We start from the raw sequence: 24757 nt of genomic DNA, 5'->3' as shown, positions 1-24757 counted from the left end.
TAGAGGGGGTGGCATGTCGGGCCCAGGAGGCCTGACATTCAGCGGGGCCTCGAGACCACTCACTGGCGATCCGGCAGACGCCCACATCCGGCCTCACAACCAGCCGCAGAAGCCCGCACCTGGCTTTCCTTCCCCCCACCCGGCTACCGGTTCCTGGGCCCCGGCCCCAGCCACGGGCCAGCTCACCAGCGACCAGGCGGACGGACTCCCAGCCACCAGACGCTGCGCTTTGGGAGATGCTCCCCGGCGGGTCGGGGAGAGAGCGCCCGCCCGCCGCTAGCCCGTTCCAGGAACTTCCGGGGACTTCCGGCAGGCCTGGCGCCCCTCTCGCCCACAGACCACGCAGCGGCCCTCGCCAGCCGGCCTCGGCATGGCCGCCCCAAGCCCAGCTCTCCAGCGCGTCTTCTGAGCCCACCTGGCTGACTGCCTCCTGGGCGGGGCTTGGCTCCAGACGCGTGGCTGCTCCGTCTGCAAATGTGCTCTCAAATGGGTGGGTGGAAGGAAAAGCCCCTTTGGGCTTCAAAAGGGAGGCTTTGCACCATCTGCATCAGACGGGGCTGAATCGGGCTTGTGTCGGACACTTGGCAACTGGCATGTAAGTATTTTCCGGCGTATAAGACGAAAAATCTTGAAAATCTTCTCAAAAGTCGGGGGTCGTCTTATACACCGAGTCGTCTTATACGCCGGAAAATACGGTAAACAGTGCTTCGAAGTTCTTTTGAAGAGTTTCATCTGTCGGAAACATGACAGCTGGGGTGTTTCTATGACAAAATGGAGAGCTCCATATTCTGAGCTTAAAGGAGAGTTCTAGCATTTCCCAACCTGGGCATGAGCCTAGTGAGTAACTCTAAGTTGAACAAGACGTATCTCAGAAGTTCCTGCCTGCTGACAGTAACAGTACTACAATCTAGCAATGTGGGAAAGTCCCAGGCTGCATGTCGTAAGGGAGCCTAAAAAGTTGGCTGACTGACAGGTACGGTTCCTCAAACTCTACACCATGGATGTCCGAACCTGGCAACTTTTAAGACCTCTGGACTTCAACTCCCAGAAATTCCTCAGCCAGCCATCACCAGGAGACAGAGAGTTCTAGTCCTGCGTGAAAGCCAACTGGGTGACTTTGGGTCAATTACCAGGAGGCTCTGAGTTCTAGTCCTGCCTTAGGCGTGAAGGCCAGTCTCTCTCTCTCTCTCTCTCTCTCTCTCTCTCTCTCTCTCTCTCTCTCTCTCTCTCTCTCTCTCTCTCTCCCCATCCCACCTCACAGGGTTGCTGTTCTTGGGATGCTGGCTGGGGAATTCTGGGAATTGAAGTTCTCCAGGCTTAAAGGGGACACCCCTGCTCTGGAGTTTTCTGGCACAGGCATCCGTGGGGGGAAATCTAGTGATGAACATGGTGTTAGGGAACAAGCTGCATCCTTTGTACACTTGCGTGTAACATACAATACCTTTAACCTGGCTAAAGAGCAAACCGAGGTTGCGTTGATGGCTTTGGTGTAACTACTAAGCAAGCACTGACCAAAGCAAGTGGTCCTTGCAACCGGCAGGATCATAGTAAGAACTACAATAATTATTTTGATAATAGAGAACAAACCCCACTCCCTTCTAGCACTGATGATGTTACCAAGCTGGGTCATGAAATGTCTGCAAAAGAACAATCCAGCTCAGAGAGCACCAAGGACCCCACAGTTATCGTCTTCTATTCCTCCTCCTCCTCCTCCTCTTCCTCCTCCTCCTCCTCCCCCCAACTCCCTTCTAGCACTGATGAGGTTACCTAGTTGGGTAATGAAATGTCTGCAAGGAAAGAACCACATTCAGAGAGCACCAAGGGCTCCCCAATTGTAACCTTAATTTTAAGATAATCTCTTTGATTCTACGAGTCCTGTGACTAAAAACAAATACATATAAAATGAAATCTGATTTGTTCTTTCCCCCTGGCACAGCCACTAAGTGGGTGACGGACCAAGCACGAGCATCCTTGGCGGACCAGGGCCAGCTACGGTTTGCTGGATCCCCTTGGGTGCATTTCTTAGGCAAGCACTTAGCCAGGATCATCTGAACAGAGACACAGGTTCAGTTCTTCGGTTCATCTAGCCTAGCTTCCCTCACGCTCATCCAGCCCTCTTCCATATAGGACAGCAACTGGTTTTATCCCCAACCAGCATGGACGGGTGACTACCTTATCTGGGTATTATGGGAATTGTAGCTGCCCGACGGGGACAATCCACAGGCAGAGCTGATTTATTTCCCCCACAAACCAAGTTCAGCTTTGGTAACCGTTACACGCTGCAGATGACTTACGTTGCTTGAAAACCTCCAGTGCTCTTCTCAGGGTGCTAAAATGAAAGGAAAACAGACAATGCACACTCGGGGGGTTGAGCAACCGCGAAATTGTGTTGATGTCACCGAAAAACACACACACACACACACACAACCCCCCCCCCCACAAGACTTAGAAATTAGTCCAATTTCAACACCTGACTAGGCAAGTTATGAAACTCAAAACGCAGCTCTGCAGTCAGATAAATTTCTGTACTTCTCTTTCCTCCTTTGCTAGTGAACCTCCCTGGGTGGCGGAGTAAAAAAAAAAAGTATTTCTCAATCGTTCAAGGGAGACTGGAAATGCAAAATGCAAAATGCAGAAGACCCGTTTAGTTCAGGCAGGGAAGGTCCAGTGAGAAGAACAAAACCTTGTGTGCCTTCGTGCCCCAAGGTCAAGTTCGCACAATGCACTAAGCGGGGGGGGGGCAGGTGAGTTGCAGGCACCTTATTAGTTGGGCTTCCTCCCCCAATCCGCTAAACCCTGAAGAAGCAAAGCACACCCTAGTTTTACGCCTTGGGTGAAGCCAGCGAACGGCTCGTGAAACAAAGCCAGTCTGCGTTTGAAAGATGAAAGGAGAAGCAGGTTGCTCCTTAAGACAACGAAAAATCCGAGTGGTTGCCCTTTGCCAAGTCCGCCATGGTGTGCCCTGACTGCTTTGAGATCAAACAGGTTTGGCCTACGGATTAAGGCATCAGGCTAGAAACCCAATAATGGTGATGGTGAGTTCTAGTCCCGCCTTAGGCATGAAAGCCAGCTGGGTGACCTTGAGCCAAGCACCAGGAGACCCTGAATTCTAGTCCTGCCTTAGGCGTGAAAGCCAGCTGGGTGACTTTGGGCCAATCACCAGGAGACGGTGAGTTCTAGTCCCGCCTTAGGCAAGAAAGCCAGCTGGATAACTTCAGGCCAATCACCAGGAGACTGAGAGTTCTAGTCCCGCCTTAGGCGTCAAAGCCAGCTGGGTGACTTTGGGCCAATCACCAGGAGACTGAGAGTTCTAGTCCCGCCTTAGGCATGAGAGCCATCTGGGTGACCTTGGGCTAATCACCAGGAGACTGAGAGTTCTAGTCCCGCCTTAGGCATGAGAGCCAGTGGGGTGACTTTGGGCCAATCACCAGGGGACTGAGAGTTCTAGTCCCACCTTAGGCATGAAAGCTAGCTGGGTGACTTTGGGCCAATCACCAGGAGACTGAGAGTTCTAGTCCCGCCTTAGGCATGAGAGCCATCTGGGTGACCTTGGGCTAATCACCAGGAGACTGAGAGTTCTAGTCCCGCCTTAGGCATGAGAGTCAGTGGGGTGACTTTGGGCCAATCACCAGGGGACTGAGAGTTCTAGTCCCGCCTTAGGCATGAGAGCCAGTTGGGTGACCTTGGGCCAATCACCAGGAGAGTGAGAGTTCTAGTCCTGCCTTAGGCGTGAAAGCCAGCTGGGTGACTTTGGGCCAATCACCAGAAGACTGTGAATTCTAGTCCCACCTTAGGCAAGAAAGCCAGCTGGATAACTTCAGGCCAATCACCAGGAGACGGTGAGTTCTAGTCCCACCTTAGGCATGAAAGCTAGCTGGGTGACTTTGGGCCAATCACCAGGAGACTGAGAGTTCTAGTCCTGCCTTAGGCATGAAAACTGGCTCGGTGACTTTGGACCAATCACTAGGAGACTGTGAGTTCTAGTCCTGCCTTAGGCATGAAAGCAAGCTAGATAGATAGATATATAGATAGAGATAGAGATATAGAGATAGAGATATAGCTATATAGCTATAAATATATATAGATATAGATTTATAGAGATATAGAGATAGAGATAGAGATATATAGATATAGATATAGATATAAACAGATAGAAACAGACCTAGCTATAGATATAAAAAAACATTCCAGGGAATGAAAACAAGTGTTAAATTAGATGTCCTTGACAATGGCAGAGAGAGATCACCAAGAAGGATTTCCTTTTGCCCACTGCTGTACCAAGTCATCTGTCTGCATCAGTGGCCATGGATGGGAACTGGTAGCCACGCCCCAAGCCAAAGAGAAACTGTCTTCCCGTGGCTGTATTTTCCTACCAAATTAGGAACTAAACCTCAACCCTTTGGAGTACTTTGCAGGGAGAGAAGGCCAGCCTGAACAAATGGCAAAGGAACTGCAGGGGACCTCAGACAGCAATTCCTATGAATTCATTCCTGCATTTGTCAGTCATTATTAAAAATAAAAAATATAAAAAAAAATAAACCATCCGAAGCAGGGCCGTCGGATACGATTTCCTTCTATTTTCAGAAGTTCATCAGGACTTTTTTAAACTAGGGATGAGGACCCAGATTGTTGGGGGCAATTAAGCTGACTTTGTAATAATGCCGCTTGGGGGGGTGTGTGAAAGCCCTAATAAGCAGGCATATACATAGAATGAAGGCTACTGCTAAGTTTGTAAGCCGCCCTGAGTCTTCGGAGAAGGGCGGGATATAAATGGAATTAAAATAAATAAAATAAATAAAATAAGTGGCCAGGCTGAAGTCTGGGTAAACAATGTGGCATTTGACTGAGGACGATGGCTTAAGACCGTGGTGGCGAACCTACGGCACGCATGCCACAGGTGGCACGCAGAGCCCTCTTTGTGGGCACACACGCCATCGCCCCAGCCTTAGGCCTTCAGCTGGGTTTTATAAAACATTTTTGCTTTCGGCCTCCGCTGCTGTGTGCAAAAAAAGAGAGAAAAGTTTCAATCAATCAATTTCAACTATTCGCAGGGGGAAAAAAAGATCTCGCAAAGTTGGCAATGACTGATTGAACTTTTTAGTCCCACCCAGTCTGCCGTTACCACCGCAGCCACGCCCATCCAATGGGCCACGCCCACCCAATGGGCCACGCCCACCCGGCACCCGACGATACATAAGTGGGTTTTGGGTTGCAGTTTGGGCACTCCGTCTCTAAAAGGTTCGCCATCGCTGGCTTAAGAGTTTTGTCCAAAACTTCCTTTTTCCCCCAAAGTGGGCTGGCTTACTTTAGCTCCGTCTGTCCACACGGCTTCTTCCGTGACAGGTTCACCAGCTCCTTCCCATATCTTTCTTCTATAGAAGCCCTGAAACAGACAAAGATTGGTGTGAAAATCCGGTTCTAGGCCAGGGGTAGGCAACCTCGGCTCTTTTACGACTCATGGACTTCAACTCCCAGAATTCCCGAGCCAGCCATGCTGGCTCGGGAATTCTGGGAGTTGAAGTCCATGAGTCGTAAAAGAGCCGAGGTTGCCTACCCCTGTTCTAGGCAAACACGGCGTACTGATCCATGACTTCATAAGTGGTGTGGTGGCGCATTAAGAGCCGTGGTGGCACAGTGGTGAGAATGCAGTATTGCAGGCTGACTCTGCCCACTGCTAGGAGTTCGATTTTGACAGGCTCAAGGTTGACTCAGCCTTCCGTCCTTCCGAGGTCGGCAAATTGAGGACCCAGATTGTCGGGGGGCAAGAGGCTGACTCTGGAAATCGCTTAAGAGAGGGGCTATAAAGCATTGTGAAGCGGTATATAAGTCCTAGTGCTATTGCTACTGCCCTTCCTTCCTTCCTTTTTGTTTCCCTCCTTCCCTCCCTCCCTCCCTCTCAGTGGCTAGAATCCAGTACTGCAGGCAAACTCTGCCCACTGCCTGGAGTTCGATCCTGACAGTCTCAAAGTTGACTCAGCCTTCCGTCCTTCCGGGATGGGTAAAATGAGGACCCAGATTGTTGGGGGCAAAATGCTGACTCTGTAAACTGCTTGGAGAGGGCTGTAAAGCACTGTGAAGCGGTATATAAGTCTAAGTGCTATTGCTATTCATTTTCCTTCCTTCCTTCCTTCCTTCCTTCCTTCCTTCCTTCCTTCCTTCCTTCTTTCCTTCCTTCCTTCCTTCCCTCCCTCCCTCCCTCCCTGAAGGCGCAATCGTTAGAATGCAGTTATTACAGGCAAACTCTGCCCACAGCCTGGAGTTTGATCCTGACAGGGCTCAAGGTTGACTCAGCCTTCCATCTTTCCGAGGTCGGTAAAATGAGGACCCAGATGGTTGGTGGGCAAAATGCTGACTCTGCAAACCGCTTAGAGAGGGCTGTAAATCAGCACAAAGCAGCATATAACTCTAAGTGTTATTGCTACTGCTATTCCTTCCTTCCTAACCGTGGTGGCACAGTGGCTAGAATGCAGTATTGCAGTCTTGCTAACTCTGCCCACAGCCAGGAGTTCGATCCTGAACGGGCTCAAGGTTGACTCAGAATTCCATCTTTCCGAGGTCGGTAAAATGAGGACCCAGATGGTTGGTGGGCAAAATGCTGACTCTACAAACCACTTAGAGAGGGCTGTGAAGCAGTGTGAAGCGGTATATAAGTCTAAGCGTCAGCTCTGCAAATGAGCATGGCTGCAGCCATTATTTCTCCTCATTCTCAGTTGCCACATAGAATGGGAGGGGGGGTTGCCTATGTGCTTAGTTACTCATAAGACGCTGGCTGAAGAATTCTGGGAGTTGAAGTCCACAAGTCAGAAAAGGGCCAGGTTTGAAGATCCCTGACATCCATTATTCCAATATTTTTACATGTGATACCTTATAAAAAAAATACTATATTACTTACATTTCTTATCCCTCTTATTGTAGGGCCCCTTTATATCCAAAGTTATCTGTTCTTTTAACCGTATTCAAACAAGGGCTTGCTCGTATAATACTTCATCTGGCAGGGAGAGTCAGATCTCTTGAATTAAAGCTACGTCTTCTGATATCCTGTTCCAAACTTTTAGCCGTTCGGACAGCCCTCAACTTGCAACCGTAATTTTATCCTGGAATTACAGTCATAAGTCACCCTGGTGGTTAAGGAGGTCACCATGTGACTGACCCCCCCATTGTACGACCTGTTTTGCGGTAAATGAATGCCACGGTTATAAAGCAAATCCATTATACGCCAAGGGCATTTTTGTTGGGAACCAGAAATAAAAGTTGTAGATTGCTGACTTATCATTGTGGGACACTGCAAACGGCCGTCAAATGCAACTGTATGATTGTATGACCGCAGGAGCAAGGGTGTGTGGGCAGCCATCAGAAGTTTGAAACCAGGCCCTAAGCAGCTTTGGGGTGGTCCGCCGTAACGTCAAATGGTCGCTAAGCGAGATAGTCAAGAACTACCTGTATTGGAGCTAGCAAGTCCATGAGGACATTCAAGAAATATTCGCCATCCCAGGAAAGCAGTCAAACACACCTTTCTCGCAAAAAGTCCTCAAATTCTTTGCAGTTCTTCCGGCCGTCGTTCAAGTGCTGGACAATGTTGTCGTATCCAGCTGTGCTGATTAAATCTGTTGTCTGAAAAGCATGTTCGAAACTTGGTTAGGCAAATAACACACAACTTTCTCCACAACAGTCAATAGACAGAAGCAGGCCAAATCATTGGTTTTGAAGTCACCTTCTTGTACCAAAATGAAAAGTTTTTTCTGGATCCGGTCATCGATGTCCAGAGCTGCTAGAATAAACTCTTTCTGATAGATCTGGAGGTGTTTATGATTTATCATACAGAATCAACTGTCGCGAATGCGACCGATTCTACGTGAGGCAAACATCATGTCAATTAAAAACTAGGATCCACAAACACTGGCTGGCAATCAAACGCCACAATCCCAAATCCTTAATTGCTACCCACTCCGACATCAAACAACACCAGATAATAGTAATAATACTAATACTACGAAGGAGGAGGAGGAGGAGGAGGAGGAGGAGGAGGAGGAGGAAGAGAAGAAGAAGAAGAAGAAGAAGAAGAAGAAGAAGAAGAAGAAGAAGAAGAAGAAGAGGAGGAGGAGGAGGAGGAGGAGGAGGAGGAGGAAGAGGAAGAGGAAGAAGAAGAAGAAGAAGAAGAAGAAGAAGAAGAAGAAGAAGAAGAAGAAGAAGAAGAAGAAGAAGAAGAAGAAGAAGTTGTAAGGGACCTTGGAGATCTTCTAGTCCAACCCCCTGCTCAGGCAGGAAACCCTATATCATTTCAGACCAATGGCTGTCCAGTCTCTTCTTAAAAACTCCCAATGTTGGCGCATTCACCGCTTCTGGAGGCAGGTTGTTCCACTGGTTAATTGTTCTCACTGTCAGGAAGTTTCTCCTTAGTTCTGGGTTGCTTCTCCCTCTGATTAGTTTGATTGGAGCAACGCAAAAATCACTGGCCACGCTACCCGTCGCCACGCTCGTGAGTTCATCGGAGCCTGGCACCCCACAAGCAATTCCATCCACAGAGACATCAACCTACAACCAGCCTACAAACCCTTCAGGATCCAAATCAACCACACAGCCAAACAGTCCCAGCAGCAGTTCACCTCCCAGTGGCCCAGACTTGATATAATCTCCCCATCACAAGACCCGTCACAAAATTCTCACTGATGACTTTCACCGACTTATAAAAGAGTATTTTTTTTCCCAACTTGGGGTCCGGTCCCTGAATCCTTATTGTTTCCCCTGCATAGGTGCTCCTGTTTGGGGCCTGCCATTCTGCTGGCAGGGATAACTTCCATTTTCTATCCTTCCTCTCCATCCTCTCTCCATTTGAGAGAAGAAACTGCCTCCCTGATCAGGAGACGGTTACGGAGAAACGAAACTGGAGAAGATCTTGAGATGTTTGCCAACTGTGCCAGCTACCCAAACATCATTGCCACCTGTGGACTGGCTGCGTTTCAAATGGACACTATGACTTTAGTGGGAAAATTGCTGGTTTAACTATTTATTTATTTATTTATTTATTTCAATTTATATACCACCCTTTTCCCAAGGGACTCAGGGCGGTTTACAGGGCAAATTAAAACAGTACAATATATACAGGTTAAAATAAAATTAAATTGTTGTTGTTGTTAGCTGCGAAGTCGTGTCCGACCCATCGCGACCCTATGGACAACGTTCCTCCAGGCCTTCCTGTCCTCTACCATCTTCTGGAGTCCTATTTAAGCTCACACCTCCTGCTTCAGTGACTCCATCCAGCCACCTCCTTCTCTGTCGTCCCCTTCTTCTCTTGCCCTCAACCTTTCCCAGCATTCGGCTCTTCTCCAGTGAGTCCTTCCTTCTCATTAGGTGGCCAAAGGATTTGAGTTTTAGCTTCAGGATCTGGCTTTCTAAAGAGCAGTCAGGGTTGATCTCCTCTAGGACTGACCGGTTTGATCGCCTTGCAGTCCAAGGGACTCGCAGGAGTCTTCTCCAGCACCAGAGTTCAAAGGCCTCAATTCTTTGGCGCTCAGCCTTTTTTATGGTCCAAAATTAAATTAAATAGCCCCAAAATAATTAAAAATTAAAACCTTAACCCCAAACCCTCAGTCCAGGCCGGCAAGCTCGAATAGCCAAGTTTTTATAGTTTTTAAACTATACCGTTTAAGCGGGATTTTCTCCAGATCTCGCCTTGACTTCCTGGCTGTCGCTAACCCCTAATAAAAGTTTCTTTTCTAGACAATGCCTGCTCCAAGAGTTCTGCTTTCTTGGGTGGTTAGCTGGGATGGGTACTTACACTGGGCCCCTTTAAAATGGGGGTGTGGGGGTGAATTCTGGGAGTTGAAGTCCACAGGTGTTAAAGTGGCCATATTTGAGAAACCCTCTGCTAGAATAGAGAATATAATCAAGTCAGTGAAGTAAATTTGGCTAAGTTTCTCCACCGACATCATAAACTTCTCTCTGGGACTTTTTTTCCAAATAGTTCATCCTCCAGAAAACTTAAAGACTGCCACTTCCATCATTCTCAGATCTTCTACAATTCTCAACATGGAATTGTAGTCCAACACATCTGGAAGGACAAACTGGGATAAACTGATAAGGAAATGAAAGATAAGGAAATGAAAGCTGGTTCTTCTAGGACAGGGGTCCCTGAGCCCCAGTCCGTGGACCGGTACCGGTCCGCACAAACAAGCAAAGCCCCATCGGTGGGATGCAGACAGCGCACAAAACCACACACTCTCTGTTCTGTGGAAAAACTATTCTCTATTGAACCGGTCTCCGGTGTCCACAAGGTTGGGGACCTCTGTTCTAGGAGACCACTTGGAGAAAGACCTGACCTTGGAGAAAACAGGCAGAAATAGTTAGAAAAATAAAAGTATGGCTTTAACCCCAGGAAACAGAGAAAGTGTGGGAAAGAAACACAGACACAATTCATTGGGGAACGGTGTCTCAACAACTTGAAGATGCGTTGACTTCCTTTTTCTAATAGCAATTTGGTTGAAAAGGACAAACAAACGCAAAGGATTAAAAGCTACGGGGAATCCTTGGCTTACAACTGAGCCAATATTTCTGCCGTTAAGCGAGGCATTTGTTAAGTGACTTTTGCCCCCCCCATTTTACGGCCTTTCTTCCCTCAGCTGTTAAGTGAAGTGTTGCAGTTTGTTAAGTTAGTTGTTAATTATTGCAGTTGTTAAGTGAATCTGTCTGCCCCAGTGACTTTGCTTCTGAGGAGGTTGCTTCTGAGGAGGTTGCTTCTGAGGAGGTTGCAAAACGGGGGTCACTGGATCAAAGGGGCCAAGCTCCCTGAACAAATGTCTCGCTTAGCAACGGAAATTTTGGGCTAAATCAAGGACTCCCTGTATGTGAACGAGAGGAGGAGCAAGCCGGATTTTTTTGGCACCAAAAAGGCATTCTCTTAGGAGCAAAGATTAAAGCAGCGCTTGTCAACTTGGGCAGCTAGATGTGTGGACTTCAACTCCCAGAATCCCCAGCCCACATAGCCCCAGCTGGGAATTTTGGGAGGTGGAGTCCCCATACCTGGAAGCTTCTAGGTTGAGAAACATTACGTAAAACAGAGGTCCCCAACCTTTTGGGTACCAGAGGTCCAAATAATAATAATAGATAGAAATAATAGAAACATAGATAGATAGATAGATAGATAGATAGATAGATAGATAGATAGATAGATAGATAAAGAGAGAGAAAGAAATAATAGAAATAGATAGAAATAATAGATATAATAGAAAGATAGATATACCGTAATAGAAAGATAGATATAGATAGAAATAATAGAAATAGATAAAATAATAGAAATAGATAGCAATAATAGAGATAGATAGATAGAAAGATAGATAGATAAGAGAGAGAAAGAAATAATAGAAATAGATAGAAATAATAGATATAATAGAAAGATAGATATACCGTAATAGAAAGATAGATATAGATAGAAATAATAGAAATAGATAAAATAATAGAAATAGATAGCAATAATAGAGATAGATAGATAGATAGATAGATGATAGATAGATAGATAGATAGAGATAGAGATAGATAGATAGATAGATAGATAGATAGATAGATAGATAGATAGATAGATAGACAGACAGACAGACAGACAGACAGACAGACAGACAGACAGACAGACAGACAGACAACCTTTATTGTCCTTTTTTACTGTGGGCACAATGGCATACATAAAAAATGAAATTTAGTTGCTTGCTCTCAAAGTGTACACATACATAAGACACATTTAAACATACTATATACAACATATGTATAGACCTACATCCTTACATATAAGTGACATAAATATTAATCACTGTCCATCTTGAATACATAACGGAAGGAGGAAGCTTTAGAGTTCACAAGGTTATTGTTGTATGGAATGAAACGATGGCTGAATCTGGATGTTCTGCTTCGGATACCACGAAGCCCCCCCTCCCCCCAGAAGGTAAGAAGGAAAACAGGTTGTGGAGAGGGTGTGTTGTGTCCCAGACAATCTTACAGACCCTGCTCAAGCAACGCTTCTGTGCCGTGTCCTGGATGGGAGGGAGGGAACTGCCAATGATCTTTTCGGCTGTCCTCACCACTCTCTGCACCGTCTTCCTGTCCGAAGCAGGGATGCTTCCAAACCAGACTGTGATGCCGTACAACAGGATGCTTGTTTGTGCGGACCGGTTGCTGGCATATAGCGTCCCAGTACCTGTCCACAGACCAGGGGTTGGGGACCCCTGATGTAAAAGGCTAAACAATTCATTCCACGGCCTGTTCGGGGGAATTATTGCTAAATTTCTCCGTAGTGGGACGAGTCAGTCTTTCCTCGGAAGTTCTCTTTTAAAATTACAATTTCCTCAAACGATTACATAAGAATCCCAAGCCGCTACTACCATTTGGAACACTTCCTTGCCAGCGTGAGAACCGGGCCCTTCTTCGCTGGAGAACCAAGTCTTAATCCTTCAGTGGATTACCACGAATCAGAAGCAACCGGTCCCCGTTTCAGAAGAAAAGGTCTAGGAAACAGACAACTCTGTCTGAATGCAAAGCTGCCTTCTTTAACCAGAAAGTCACATATTCCAAATTCAACGCTTCGGGCTCAGTAGAATAAAGAGAAGTGGTACTTAAGAGAAATGTGGGGGGTGGGGAGAGGAACAGTTGCATGAAGAAGAGGCAGAAATAACCATGTTGTGTATGTAGAGTACAGGGAGTCCTCGACTTACAACCGCAATTGAGCGCCAAATTCCGGTTGCTAAGTGAGACATTTGTTCAGTGAGTTTCATTACTTTAATCATTCATAAGTCACTTTTTTCGGTGCCGCTGTAACTTTGAACGGTCACTAGGCATGAAAGCCAACTGGGTGACTCTGGGCCAATCACCAGGAGACGGCGAGTTCTAGTGCCGCCTTAGGCACGAAAGCCAGCTGGGTGACTTTGGGTCAATCACCAGGAGACGGCGAGTTCTAGTCCCGCCTTAGGCACGAAATCCAGCTGGGTGACTTTGGGCCAATCACCAGGAGACTGAAAGTTCTAGTCCTGCCTTAGGCATGAAAGCCATCTGGGTGACTTTGGGCCAATCACCAGGAGACTGAGAAATTCTAGTCCCGCCTTAGGTACGAAAGCCGGCTAGGTGACTTTGGGCCAATCACCAGGAGACAGTGAGTTCTAGTCTAGACGGTGAGTTCTCTGCTTGATTGCAGAGCACAATGCAGGTAGACCGCGGCTTATGATCAGAAGTGAGCCCAAAATTTTTATTATTATTATTATTATTATTATTATTATTATTATTATTATTATTATTATTATTATTATTATTAATTTAATTTGTATACCGCCCTTCTCCCGAAGGACTCAGGGCGATGAACAGGGTAATACATAATAAAAACAGGATACAAAAATTAAAAAGTAATTGAACAGCAATGCCCGTAAATAAATTAATACACATTAAAAGTTAAGACCGATTTATAAAACCGATTTATGTGGCTACGTGAGACATTTGTTAAGTGAGGTTTGCCCCATTTCACGACTTTTCTTGCCACTTTCTTCGCACTGGCTCAAAATCGACTCAGCCTTCCATCCTTCCGAGGTCAGTAAAATGAGGACCCAGATTGTTGGGGCCAAATAGGCTGACTCTATAAAAGCGTTTAAGGGACGCGGTGGCTCGGTGGGTTAGGACGCTGAGCTCGTCGATCAGATGGTCGGCAGTTTGTCGGGTCGAGTCCCAAGTGCCGCGTAAGCGAGTGAGCGCCTGTTACCCACTGCCTTTGTGCCTGACATGGGACAGTCTGTTCAGCAGAAAATATTTGCGTCTGGTCATTTGTTCATCTTTAATTTGCAATAAGGTTTTTTAAAAAATGTAGCCCATGTGGCCTTTATTATTATTTTTTTCCTCCAAACTGTCTTGGTGAAATATTCATCCAGGCAAACATATCGGCTCTTCATCTTCGGGGGGAAAAAGAGAAATGCAAATAATTTATCCAGAGGCTCAATTCTTTGCTAATTTCCTGCCTCTTCTGTGTTCAAATATTCACGTTGCTGCTTTGAATATCATTTGCAGCTTCCTTTTTTTCTTTTTCTTTTTTTTTTTTTTTGGATACCATGCTAGATTTCAGTTTTTGAGCAAGATTAATGTTTGGGGGGATTTTTTTTTTTTAAAAAAATATTTATTTTGCAGAATTGTGTTCTCTGCCGAAAAGCGCGCTTTTTTTTCTTAACAGATTTGCGCTTAAGCTCCCTGGCAACCTGTGTGTGACTTTCTTTTGCCCTTCCTGCTTTTATTTTTCAGGAGAGTTTAAAATTATTACAGTTTAAAATAATTTTTTGCTCTTCTGGCTTTTGTCAAAAGCTTCCTTTTTTTTTTTTTAACCAAACCGCGTCTTTTGAGGAAGTTTCTCTTGAAGTCCAATATGACTTTGCTGGCCTTCGGGGGGGGGGGGGTCATTTTCCAAACTTAACGCCCATTTCGATAGAAAAGAATATTGGTAACTGCAGAGTTCCTGCCGTTTTTCGGAGCTTGTTCATCAGAATAACAAGAGTTGGAAGGGACCCTTGAGGTCTTCTAGTCTTCTAACGTTTTTTTGGCAGACGTTTCATTTCCTAACTAGGTAACATTATCAGAGCTAGAGGGTGTAGGGTTTGTTCCCTGTTTATATATAGTAACTTGGCTTGACCAAATAGGAACATATTCCATCCGTTTACCACCTACACCTGATCGTATTTATACGCTCGTTTTTCCTTCAAAAGCCCGAAGCATCACGTTACTTGAAGGAAAATCTTCTTTTATGTGTTTCCACCTGGACTTTCAAGATAATAACAATAACAGAGTTCCAGTATCTCAGGGGCTGCCCCAAAGAAGAGGGAGTCAAGCCATTCTCCAAAGCCCCTGAAGGCAGGACAAGAAGCAACAGATGGAAACTGACCAAGGAGGGAAGCAACCTGGAACTGGGGAGAAACTTCCTGACAAAGGGAACAATTAATTTCCTGACAGTGAGAGCAATTAGCCAGTGGAACTCCTTGCCTCCAGAAATTGTGAGTGCTCAAACGCTGGAAGTTTTTAAGAAGAGATTGGATATCCATTTGTCTGTCTGGAATGGGATAAGGTTTCCTACCTAAGCAGGGGGTTGGACTAGATGACCTCCAAGGTCTCTTACAACTCTACTGTTATTGTTAGTTACTGTTACTGTTACTGTTATTGTTATTATAGAGTTGGAAGGGATCTTGGAGGTCATCTAGTCCAACCCTCTGCTCAAGAAGGAAACCCTACACCCATTTCAGACAAATGGCTGTCCAGTCTCTTCTTCAAAACTTCCAGTGTTGGAGCGTTCACAGCTTCCGGTGGCAGGTTGTTCCACTGGTTAATTGTCCCATCAGATCATTTCATGAGGTCCTCTTCCAGGACCCCCCACCGAAGGACAGGAGAAAGCCCCCCCATCAACTAAATGCCCTCTTCAGAGAATCCAACCTACAGTCACGTTAGCATCGATTCAGCACATGAAAAAGAAGAGCCTTCAATTTTCCTAGTCTCTTTAATTACCTTTCCATTGTAGTTTATCTTTGAACAACAGCACCCACGCCTAGTTTTGCATGCTGCCTTGATTGAAAATTTCATTTGAGCTTTTTCTTTTTCTTTTTTTAAAGCATGGTCTAATACAAAGGGCCCAGACAGTTTCAGCCATTTAGTACCATATGCTAAATAAATAATAAATTAATTGGGTGATTTAAAAGAGAAAGAAAGAAAGAAAGAAAGAAAGAAAGAAAGAAAGAAAGAAAGAAAGAAAGAAAGAGGAGGAAAAAAGAAAGATAAAGAAAGAAAAGAAAGAGAGGAAGGAAGGAAAGAAAGAAAAGAGAGAAAGAAAGATAAAGAAAGGAGAAAAGAAAAAGAAAGATAAAGAAAGAAAAGAGAGAGAGAGGAAGGAAGGAAAGAAAAAAGAGAGAAACAAAGAAAAAGAAAGATAAAGAAAGAAAGAAAAGAGAGAGAGGAAGGAAGGAAAAGAAAAAGAAAGAAAGAAAGAAAGAAAGAAAGAAAGAAAGAAAGAAAGAAAGAAAGAAAAGAGAGGGAGAGAGAAAGAAAGAAAGAAAGAAAGAAAGAAAGAAAGAGAGAAAGAAAGAAAGAAAAGAGAGAGGAAAGAAGGAATGAAAGAAGGAAGGAAGGAAGGAGAAAGAGAAAGAAAGAAAGAAAGAAAGAAAGAAAGAAAGAAAGAAAGAAAGAAAGGAAGATAAAGAAAGAAAAGGAAGGAAGGAAGGAAGGAAAGAAGAAAGAAAGAAAGAAAGAAAGAAAGAAAGAAAGAAAGAAAGAAAGAAAGAAAGAAAGAAAGAAAGAAAAGGAAGGAAGATAAAGAAAGAAAAGGAAGGAAGGAAGGAAGGAAAGAAGAAGATATAATACAGGCAGTCCTTGACTTATGACCACAACTGAGCCCAAAATCTATGTTACTATGTGAGACACTGAGCGCCAAATTTCCCTTGGGAAGCAAGACAGTCATTAAGTGAGTTTTGCCTCCTTTTGCAACCTTTTCTTGTCACAGTTAAGTGAATCGCTGCAGTTGTTAAGTTAGTAACACGGTCGTTAAGCGAATCTGGCTTCCCCCATGGACTTTGCTCGTCAGAAAGTCGTCCCAGGACTCCGGGACTTGGCAACTGTCATAAATGTCAGTCAGTCGCCAAGCATCTAAATTTGGATCCACCAGGACGCCACAACTCTCTTCAGTGTGAAAAATGGTCACCAGTCCTTGTTTTCACTGCTGTTGTAAGTTCAGTCGCTAAATGAACCGTTGTATGTCAAGGACTACTACATACATGTGTTAGATAACAGCGCCATCAAGTCAACTCCCGGCACAAAACATAGATGGATCCAAGTAGCATTTTTGGCAAAAAAAAAGAGAAAGAAATATTCTACAAAGGGTTTTGTGAACAGTTTCTTGCAAGGAAAAAAACCTGTACGCCTTCCTAACTCCAAAGTCCATTTCCCAAAGCTCAAACGCATCATTTTACTGCTCCTAATAAATTTAAATTTTACCCCTACTCTGTTATCAGCCCGAAACTTTACACCAGCTGTGTCCAATCTGAAGCGCACAGACCACATGCAGCCCTGGGCAGCTAGTCATGCAAGCAGACAAGACAATAAAAATGACAGTAAAACAAAATAATGCAGGCTTGTTATTTATATACATTGACTATATTTTATATAGTGACAGGATAGCAGTCTTCCAGTATCTCGCGGGCTGCCCCAAAGAAGAGGGAGTCAAGCTATTCTCCAAAGCACCTGAAGGCAGGACAAGAAGCAACGGGTGGAAACTAACCAAGGAGAGAAGCAACCTGGAACTAAGGAGGAATTTCCTCACAGTTAGAACAATTAACCAGTGGAACAACCTGCCTCCAGAAGCGGTGAATGCTCCAACACTGGGAGTTTTTAAGAAGAGACCGGACAGCCATTTATCTGAATTGGTATAGGGTTTCCTCACGAGGTTGGACTAGATGACCTCCAAGGTCACTTCTGGAAGTTTTTCAGAAGAGACTGGACAGCCATTTGTCTGAAGTGGTAGAGGGTTTCCTCACGAGGTTGGACTAGATGACCTCCAAGGTCACTTCTGGAAGTTTTTTTTTTTTTTTTTTTTTTTTATTGAAAAGTTTTAAAAAATACAATTTTCCTTTAAAAAAACCCCCCTTCCCCCTCCCTCCTCCCCTCCCTACCTCCCCCCTATCTCCCCCCCTCCCCCTCTCCCTCCTCCCTCCCCTGCCTCCCCCCTCTACTTCCCCTCCTCCCCCCCTCCCCCCCCTCCGACTTCCCAGAGCAAAATACAAGGTATATATCTAAAAAGCAATCATAAACAATCATATACTAACAATTATAAACTCTAAAATCCATCACTCTCTAGCTTATATAAAGTAAGCCAATCCTTAACAATACTAAATATATATAAAAAACTAAAATAAAAGAAAACTAGCATCATTCCCATCTATGTTCTTCCACATTTCCCTATTACCTAAACATATTCTCATTTCCACATCACAAACACCTATCCCTATTAACCTCTCTAGCCAAAATAGACTATAATAGATAGTTCTTACACAAATTAACCCGCATTAACCCACAAAACTTTCTTCCTCTTCCTCTGTAATAAATTGTCCATTAATTCCAAATTAAAGATTCTGTTATCATACATATCATCCCAAAACTTTTAAAAACACAGCTACCACTTGTCTATAAGTATATTGTGGAAGTTCCATAGATTTCTGCTGGTCTTATTTTTTTGTCTTTTTTGAGCGTTTTAAGGCAGCACGCGTCACCCTCTGTTCTCTAATATCATCCAAAAGAGTTGCAGCTTGAACTCCTCCTGTACCCTTCTCGTCTATCAGTCCATCTTCATCCTCTTGATGTTCTCCTTCTCCAGATCCCTCTGCAGCTTCCAGAAGTGTTGATGGGGTTACATTTAAAACATTGTTGTAGAAGTCATGCGCTTGCTTCACATTACCCAAACAGTACCTTTTGCCATCATACATGAAGCTCAGCCCAGCTGGGATCTCCCATCTGAACCTTATATCCCTTTGCTTGAGCTCTTGCACAAGAAAAATAAAATCCTTCCTTCTCTTTAAAATCTTTGGAGGAATTTCTTTTAGAACCAAAACTTCTTGACCAGCAATCACAACTTTGGTATCATAGGCAGCTTGTATAACTTCATCTCTAACTTCCCTTTTTACAAAATAAACCACCACATCTCTAGGCAACTTTCTCTGTTTAGCAATCCACGAATTCACACGAAACACTTTGTCCATACCTTGTTTTAATTCAGATGCTGGATGATTCAATACCCCCTCAAAAGCCTCAGAAACCAGCTGTTTTAAATCTTCCTTAATATTCTCTTTTAGGCCTCTAATTCTCACAGCAAACTGCATCTGGTAAAATTGGGCCAGACTCTGTTCACTGTCCATTTTGTCTTTTAAATCTTCAATTTCCAAAACTTTTGCTTCTAATATAGCATTCTTTTGAGTCAAGTCTTGCACTTGGTCATCCAGCACCTCCACACATTTAGCAACTTTATGCACTGAGGACAAAATGTCTGCCTTCATCTCTCTAAGTTTCTGTTCCATCCTTTCTTCCATTCTCTGCTCCAATTTCTCCAATTTCTCCTCCATCTGTGCAAATTTAGCACCCATTGACTCCAGAATTAACTGGGTATGTCTTTCAAGATCCTTCGAAGTCAATACATCAGGAGAATGCAACGCCTGCAGTAATGATTGTTGTTGCACCGGAGAATTTCCAGCACTCCGAAAAGTTCTAGGGGGAGGTTTAGCCGCCATCTTTTACTTACAATTGTGACGCACTTTCACTTTAAGTTTTAAGCAAAGTCCATCAAGCTTGAGAGTAAATAAAATAATCTTCTTCATCTCTTCATCTTTCCCTCTTGTACTGCTCTGCCTGCTCTTTTCCTTTCATAGTCTCTCCTTCAAGCAGGGATGGTCGCAGACGCCTGGCTCTGCTCCATAAAGTCCGGAGCAGAGACGCTAGCCAGCTGGGAGCAGCCCAGGCTACGGGGGAGTTCAATCCTTCAGCCGCCCAAGCTCCAAGCTCAGGCGGCCCCGGAGAACTCAACCCCCACCTGGGGGCTCACCCCCTCCTCTTCTCCCGAGGAGGGGGCTTCAAATTCGCCCGAACAGCTGATCGGCGCTGTTTCGGGCGAAAAATCACACAGCTGAGCTGCGGGCAGCCCGGGAAGGCTGTCTCCGGCGCCACGGAGCCACCGGAAGTCCCACTTCTGGAAGTTTTTAAGAGACTGGACAGCCATTTGTCTGAAATGGTATAGGGTTTCCTGCCTGAGCAGGGGGTTGGACTAGATGACCTCCAAGGTCCCTCCAAATTATTATTATTATTATTATTATTATTATTATTACTATTATTATTATTATTATAAAACTTTTATTCATAAAACATGAACCTCAGTCAACTGAACGCTCAAATTGACTGGCACTAATGGTTGACACGGGTTGCTGCCAGCATCCTAGGTATCAACCAGGTATCTCCTTAAAATGTAAGATGTTCCGAGTAGCACAGTTGTTGTTGTTGTTGTCATTATCACTATGTTGTTCTTGTTATTATCACTATGTTGTTGCTGTTGTTGTTGTTGCTGTTTTTATCATATTATTATTATTATTATTATTATTATTATTATTATTATTATTATTATTATTATTGATTAGGTGAAACCTGGCTCAAGAGCAGTAACTGCAGGAGTGATCTCAGAGTCCTAGTGGACAATCCCTTAAACATGAGCCATATATTTTACATGTGGACCAAGACAATTCCTCTTCGCTCAGTGTTGGACAGCCAGGTTTTGTACAATTGGAGTGTTATTCAAAACCAGAATTTTGGGGAGAAAAACCCCCAAATGGTCCTGCAGTTTCAGACAGACAGCACCGCTGAGAAACAGGCATGTAGAGAGCCAAACATTTGATGGATGGGTCTTGTTTAGAATTTTTGGTTTTGCAGAGTTGACTGAGGAATTCTGGGAGTTGAAGTTCCCACATCTTCCAGCTATCATGGAGTGTATGTTTTTATTCATCCATTCCTTCACTCGTTCGTATCCTGCCTTTATATCACTTTTCTAAATAACTCAAAGCGACAAAAAAACATGCAAACGCACCTTCCTCCTCCTACTTTCCCCACAACAACAACAACCCTGTGAGGTGGTTTGGGTTGAGAGAGAGAGAGAGAGAGAGAGAATGGCTGACGGCAAAGTCACTCAGCTAGGTTTTTTATGCCTAAGGCAGAACTAGAAGTCACAGTTTCCCACTTCCTAGACTGGTGCTTTAACCACTAGACCAGGTTGACAAACATTGGTCTAAGGCGTAAAATATATTATATAAAGAAGCTACTACCATCTTCCTCACTCCGTCCCGTTCACTGAGTCAGGAGAGCCTGACTTAACTATGAAGAGAAGAGGAGAGGAGAGGAGAGGAGAGGAGAGGAGAGGAGAGGAGAGGAGAGGAGAGGAGAGGAGAGGAGAAGAGAAGAGAAGAGAAGAGAAGAGAAGAGAAGAGAAGAGAAGAGAAGAGAAGAGAAGAGAAGAGAAGAGTTGGAAGGGACCTTGGAGGTCTTCTAGTCCAACCCCCTGCTCAGGCAGGAAACCCTATAGTACCATTTCAGACAAATGGCTGTCCAGTCTCTTCTTAAAAACTTCCAACGTTGGAGGATTCACCACTTCCGGAGGCAGGTTGTTCCACTGGTTAATTGTTCCAACTGTCAAATTTCTTAATTTCTTCCGAACACAGAGGAAATCGATGTTGCTTTAAACCTGGGAATGCCACAGTCCTGTTCATGAGTAGCAAGTCCCAAAGATGCGGAAAAAACCCGCGCATTTCAGCGTTTTTTGCCCTAATTGAATGAGCGAATGGTTCACACCCACATTGCAATAATCCCCACAAGCAGTCCTGAGGTCACAGGTAAGCCTCCACTTACATTGGTTTAGTTCCCATCCGAAGAGGCAACGACGCTGGAAAAAGTAACTTACAACAGATCCTCTCACTTATGCCCATTTGCAGCCTTTCCTGGTCACGTGATGAAGATTTGGGGCCTTGGTAACTGGCACATATCGAAGATAGCTGCGCATAAGCAACCTGGATTTAAGGAGAAACTTCCTAACAGTGAGGACAATTTACCAGTGGAACAGAAGTTGCCACCAGAAATCGTGGGCTCTCCATCCCTGGAGATTTTTAAGAAGAGACTGGTCAGCCATTTGTCTGAAATGGTATACATTCTCCTACTTAAGCGGGGGAGTGGGGGGGCTGGACTAGAAGACCTCCAAGGTCCCTTCCAGCTCTATTCTATCTATCTATCTATCTGTCTGTCTGTCTATCTGTATCTGTATCTGTATCTACCTATCTATATCTATATCTCTCTATCTCTCTATCTCTATCATCTATCTATTTATCTATCTATCTATCTCTATCATCTATCTATCTATCTATCTATCATCTATCTATCATCTATCTATCATCTATCTATCTATATCTATATCTATCTGTATCTCTATCATCTATCATCTATCTATCTATCTATCTATATCTATCTATCTATCTATCTATCATCTATCTATATCTATATCTATCTCTATCTCTATCTCTATATCATCTCTCTATAGATAGATAGATAGATAGATAGATAGATAGATAGATAGATAGATAGATAGATAGACAGACAGATAGATAGAAAGATGGATGCATGGATGGATGGACGGACGGACAGACAGACAGACAGACAGAGACAGACAGACAGACAGACAGACAGACAGACAGACAGATAGATAGATAGATAGATAGATAGATAGATAGATGAAATAATGGGATGAATGCGGTCACCATTTGTGTCTTTCCCACCAGGCTTCTGACAAGGAAAGTCTGTGGGAGAATCTGGATTCACATGACTTAACAACCACGTTGCTCACCAAGGGAAATTCTAGTCCCAATTGTAGTCATAAGTAGAAATGGGAAGGCCTGGGGGGGGGGACAGAAAAAATAATGGGAAAAACAGTTCCCCCCCTTTTTTTTCCAAAGCCGTTACGAAAACAAACAGAAATACAAACTTGTTTTTTTCTCAATTTTTTTCCAGGCCTTCCTTAGCCCTCCTTTTGCAGCTGACGGTGCCTAGAGGGGATCTGTCCAGTGAGGCTGAAATAAACTTTGATTAAAACGGTCTAATACAGGGGTCTTCAAACTTGGCCCTTTTATGACTTGTGGACTTCAACTCCCAGAATTCCTCAGCCAGCTGGCTGAGGAATTCTGGGAGTTGAAGTCCACAAGTCATAAAAGGGCCAAGTTTGAAGACCCCTGGTCTAATACTTTCAAAATAATCTGGGGAGCCTCTGTGGGAGGAGACCCACCTCAGCCACAACGTCCCTGGAGCGCGATGTCATTGGAAAGCAAGCGTCCCACGCCACAGGAGCTGGGATTAGAGTCCAGACACATCCCGTGATCCGGATAACCCCAGTGGCCAAGGAAAAGCCGTGGTTCAGAGATAAACCACGATTTGCCCATCCTTCCACCAATAGGCTCCCATTCACACAACCCGGGCCCGCTTCCCCAGGTTGCTGCATCGACCCCCACCGTGCAGGCTGCGCTGCCAATCGGAGGCTCAGTTCAATACATCAGAACAGAGCTGGGAGGGACCTTGGAGGTCTTCTAGTCCAGCCCCTGCTCAAGCAGGAGACCCTAGACCACTTTAATCCATCAACGCACCAGAACAGAGCTGGGAGGGACCTCGGAGGTCTTCTAGTCCAGCCCTCTACTTAAGCAGGGGACCCTATACCACTTTAATCCATCAATGCACCAGAACAGAGCTGGGAGGGACCTCGGAGGTCTTCTAGTCCAGCCCCTGCTCAAGCAGGAGACCCTATACCACTTTAATCCATCAACCCATCAGAACAGAGCTGGGAGGGACCTCGGAGGTCTTCTAGTCCAGCCCCCTACTCAAGCAGGAGACCCTAGACCACTTTAATCCATCAACGCACCAGAACAGAGCTGGGAGGGACCTCGGAGGTCTTCTAGTCCAGCCCCCTACTCAAGCAGGAGACCCTAGACCACTTTAATCCATCAACGCACCAGAACAGAGCTGGGAGGGACCTCGGAGGTCTTCTAGTCCAGCCCCCTACTCAAGCAGGGGACCCTAGACCACTTTAATCCATCAACGCACCAGAACGGAGCTGGGAGGGACCTCGGAGGTCTTCTAGTCCAGCCCCTGCTCAAGCAGGAGACCCTATACCACTTTAATCCATCAACCCATCAGAACAGAGCTGGGAGGGACCTCGGAGGTCTTCTAGTCCAGCCCCCTACTCAAGCAGGAGACCCTAGACCACTTTAATCCATCAACGCACCAGAACAGAGCTGGGAGGGACCTCGGAGGTCTTCTAGTCCAGCCCCCTACTCAAGCAGGAGACCCTAGACCACTTTAATCCATCAACGCACCAGAACAGAGCTGGGAGGGACCTCGGAGGTCTTCTAGTCCAGCCCCCTACTCAAGCAGGGGACCCTAGACCACTTTAATCCATCAACGCACCAGAACGGAGCTGGGAGGGACCTCGGAGGTCTTCTAGTCCAGCCCCCTGCTCAAGGCTCTCCGGCCCCTTCCCCAAAGCCTCCAGCCACGGAGCACCCGCAACATCTGGCGGCCAGCCGTTCCAGCGGCTGCCGGCCCCCCTCCCTGTTGGGAAGCTGCCCCTTCTTGGCGGGCGGCTGCCCTTCCTTCCTTCCTCCCTTCCCCAAGCGGGCGCCCGCGGGGCTCACCCAGAAGCTGTCCTTGAAGAGGGTCTCGGGCATGGCGGCGGCCGGGCGGGGCTGGCGGCGCTTCTGGCCGGGGCGGCGGGGCTGGCCGCTTCCTCCCGCCGGGACGGAGGGACGGGCCGCCGGCTGAGTCTCCGCCCGCCACGGGGAGGGGAGGGAGGGGAGGCTGGAGAAGGGGCCGGGGGGCTTTCCCTGCTGGGCCACCCCCCTGCGAGGGAGGCTGGACGGAGGGGCAGAAAGAGAGAGAGAGGGAGAGAGAAGGGGAGGGAGGGAGGGAGGGAGGGGGCAGGGAGGGAGAGAGAAAGAGGGAGGGGGAGGGAGGGAGGGAGAGGGGGGGACAGGGGGGAGGGATGGAGAGAGAAAGAGGGAGGGGGCAGGGAGGGGGAGGGATGGAGAGAGAAAGAGGGAGGGGGCAGGGAGAGGGGGAGGGATGGAGAGAGGGAGGGGACGGAGGGAGAGGGGGGAAGGACAGAGAGAGAAAGGGAGGAGGAGGGAGGGAGAGGGGGGGAGAGGGGGGAGGG

General features: G+C 45.8%; 1 protein-coding gene across 2 annotated transcripts in view; it reads right to left on the bottom strand.

Annotated features, from left to right (window-relative positions):
* Nucleotides 1–24474, bottom strand: part of PSTPIP2 (proline-serine-threonine phosphatase interacting protein 2) — a 53629-nt gene extending 29155 nt beyond the window's left edge. For both annotated transcript variants that reach the window (XM_083354889.1, XM_083354888.1), the window contains exons 1-4: nucleotides 24240–24474; nucleotides 7511–7611; nucleotides 5306–5383; nucleotides 2295–2329 (exon numbers count right to left, since the gene is read on the bottom strand). In XM_083354889.1, coding sequence (XP_083211015.1) covers nucleotides 2295–2329; nucleotides 5306–5383; nucleotides 7511–7611; nucleotides 24240–24272 — 247 coding nt within the window. In that variant the 5' untranslated portion in view covers nucleotides 24273–24474. The remainder of the gene's footprint in view (nucleotides 1–2294; nucleotides 2330–5305; nucleotides 5384–7510; nucleotides 7612–24239) is intronic.
* Between the last annotated feature and the right edge of the window lie 283 nt (nucleotides 24475–24757).

This window comes from Vipera ursinii (genome assembly GCF_947247035.1).
Source record: "Vipera ursinii genome assembly, chromosome: 2".
Classification (NCBI taxonomy): Eukaryota; Metazoa; Chordata; class Lepidosauria; order Squamata; family Viperidae; genus Vipera; species Vipera ursinii.
This window is presented reverse-complemented; position numbering and strand designations above follow the sequence as displayed.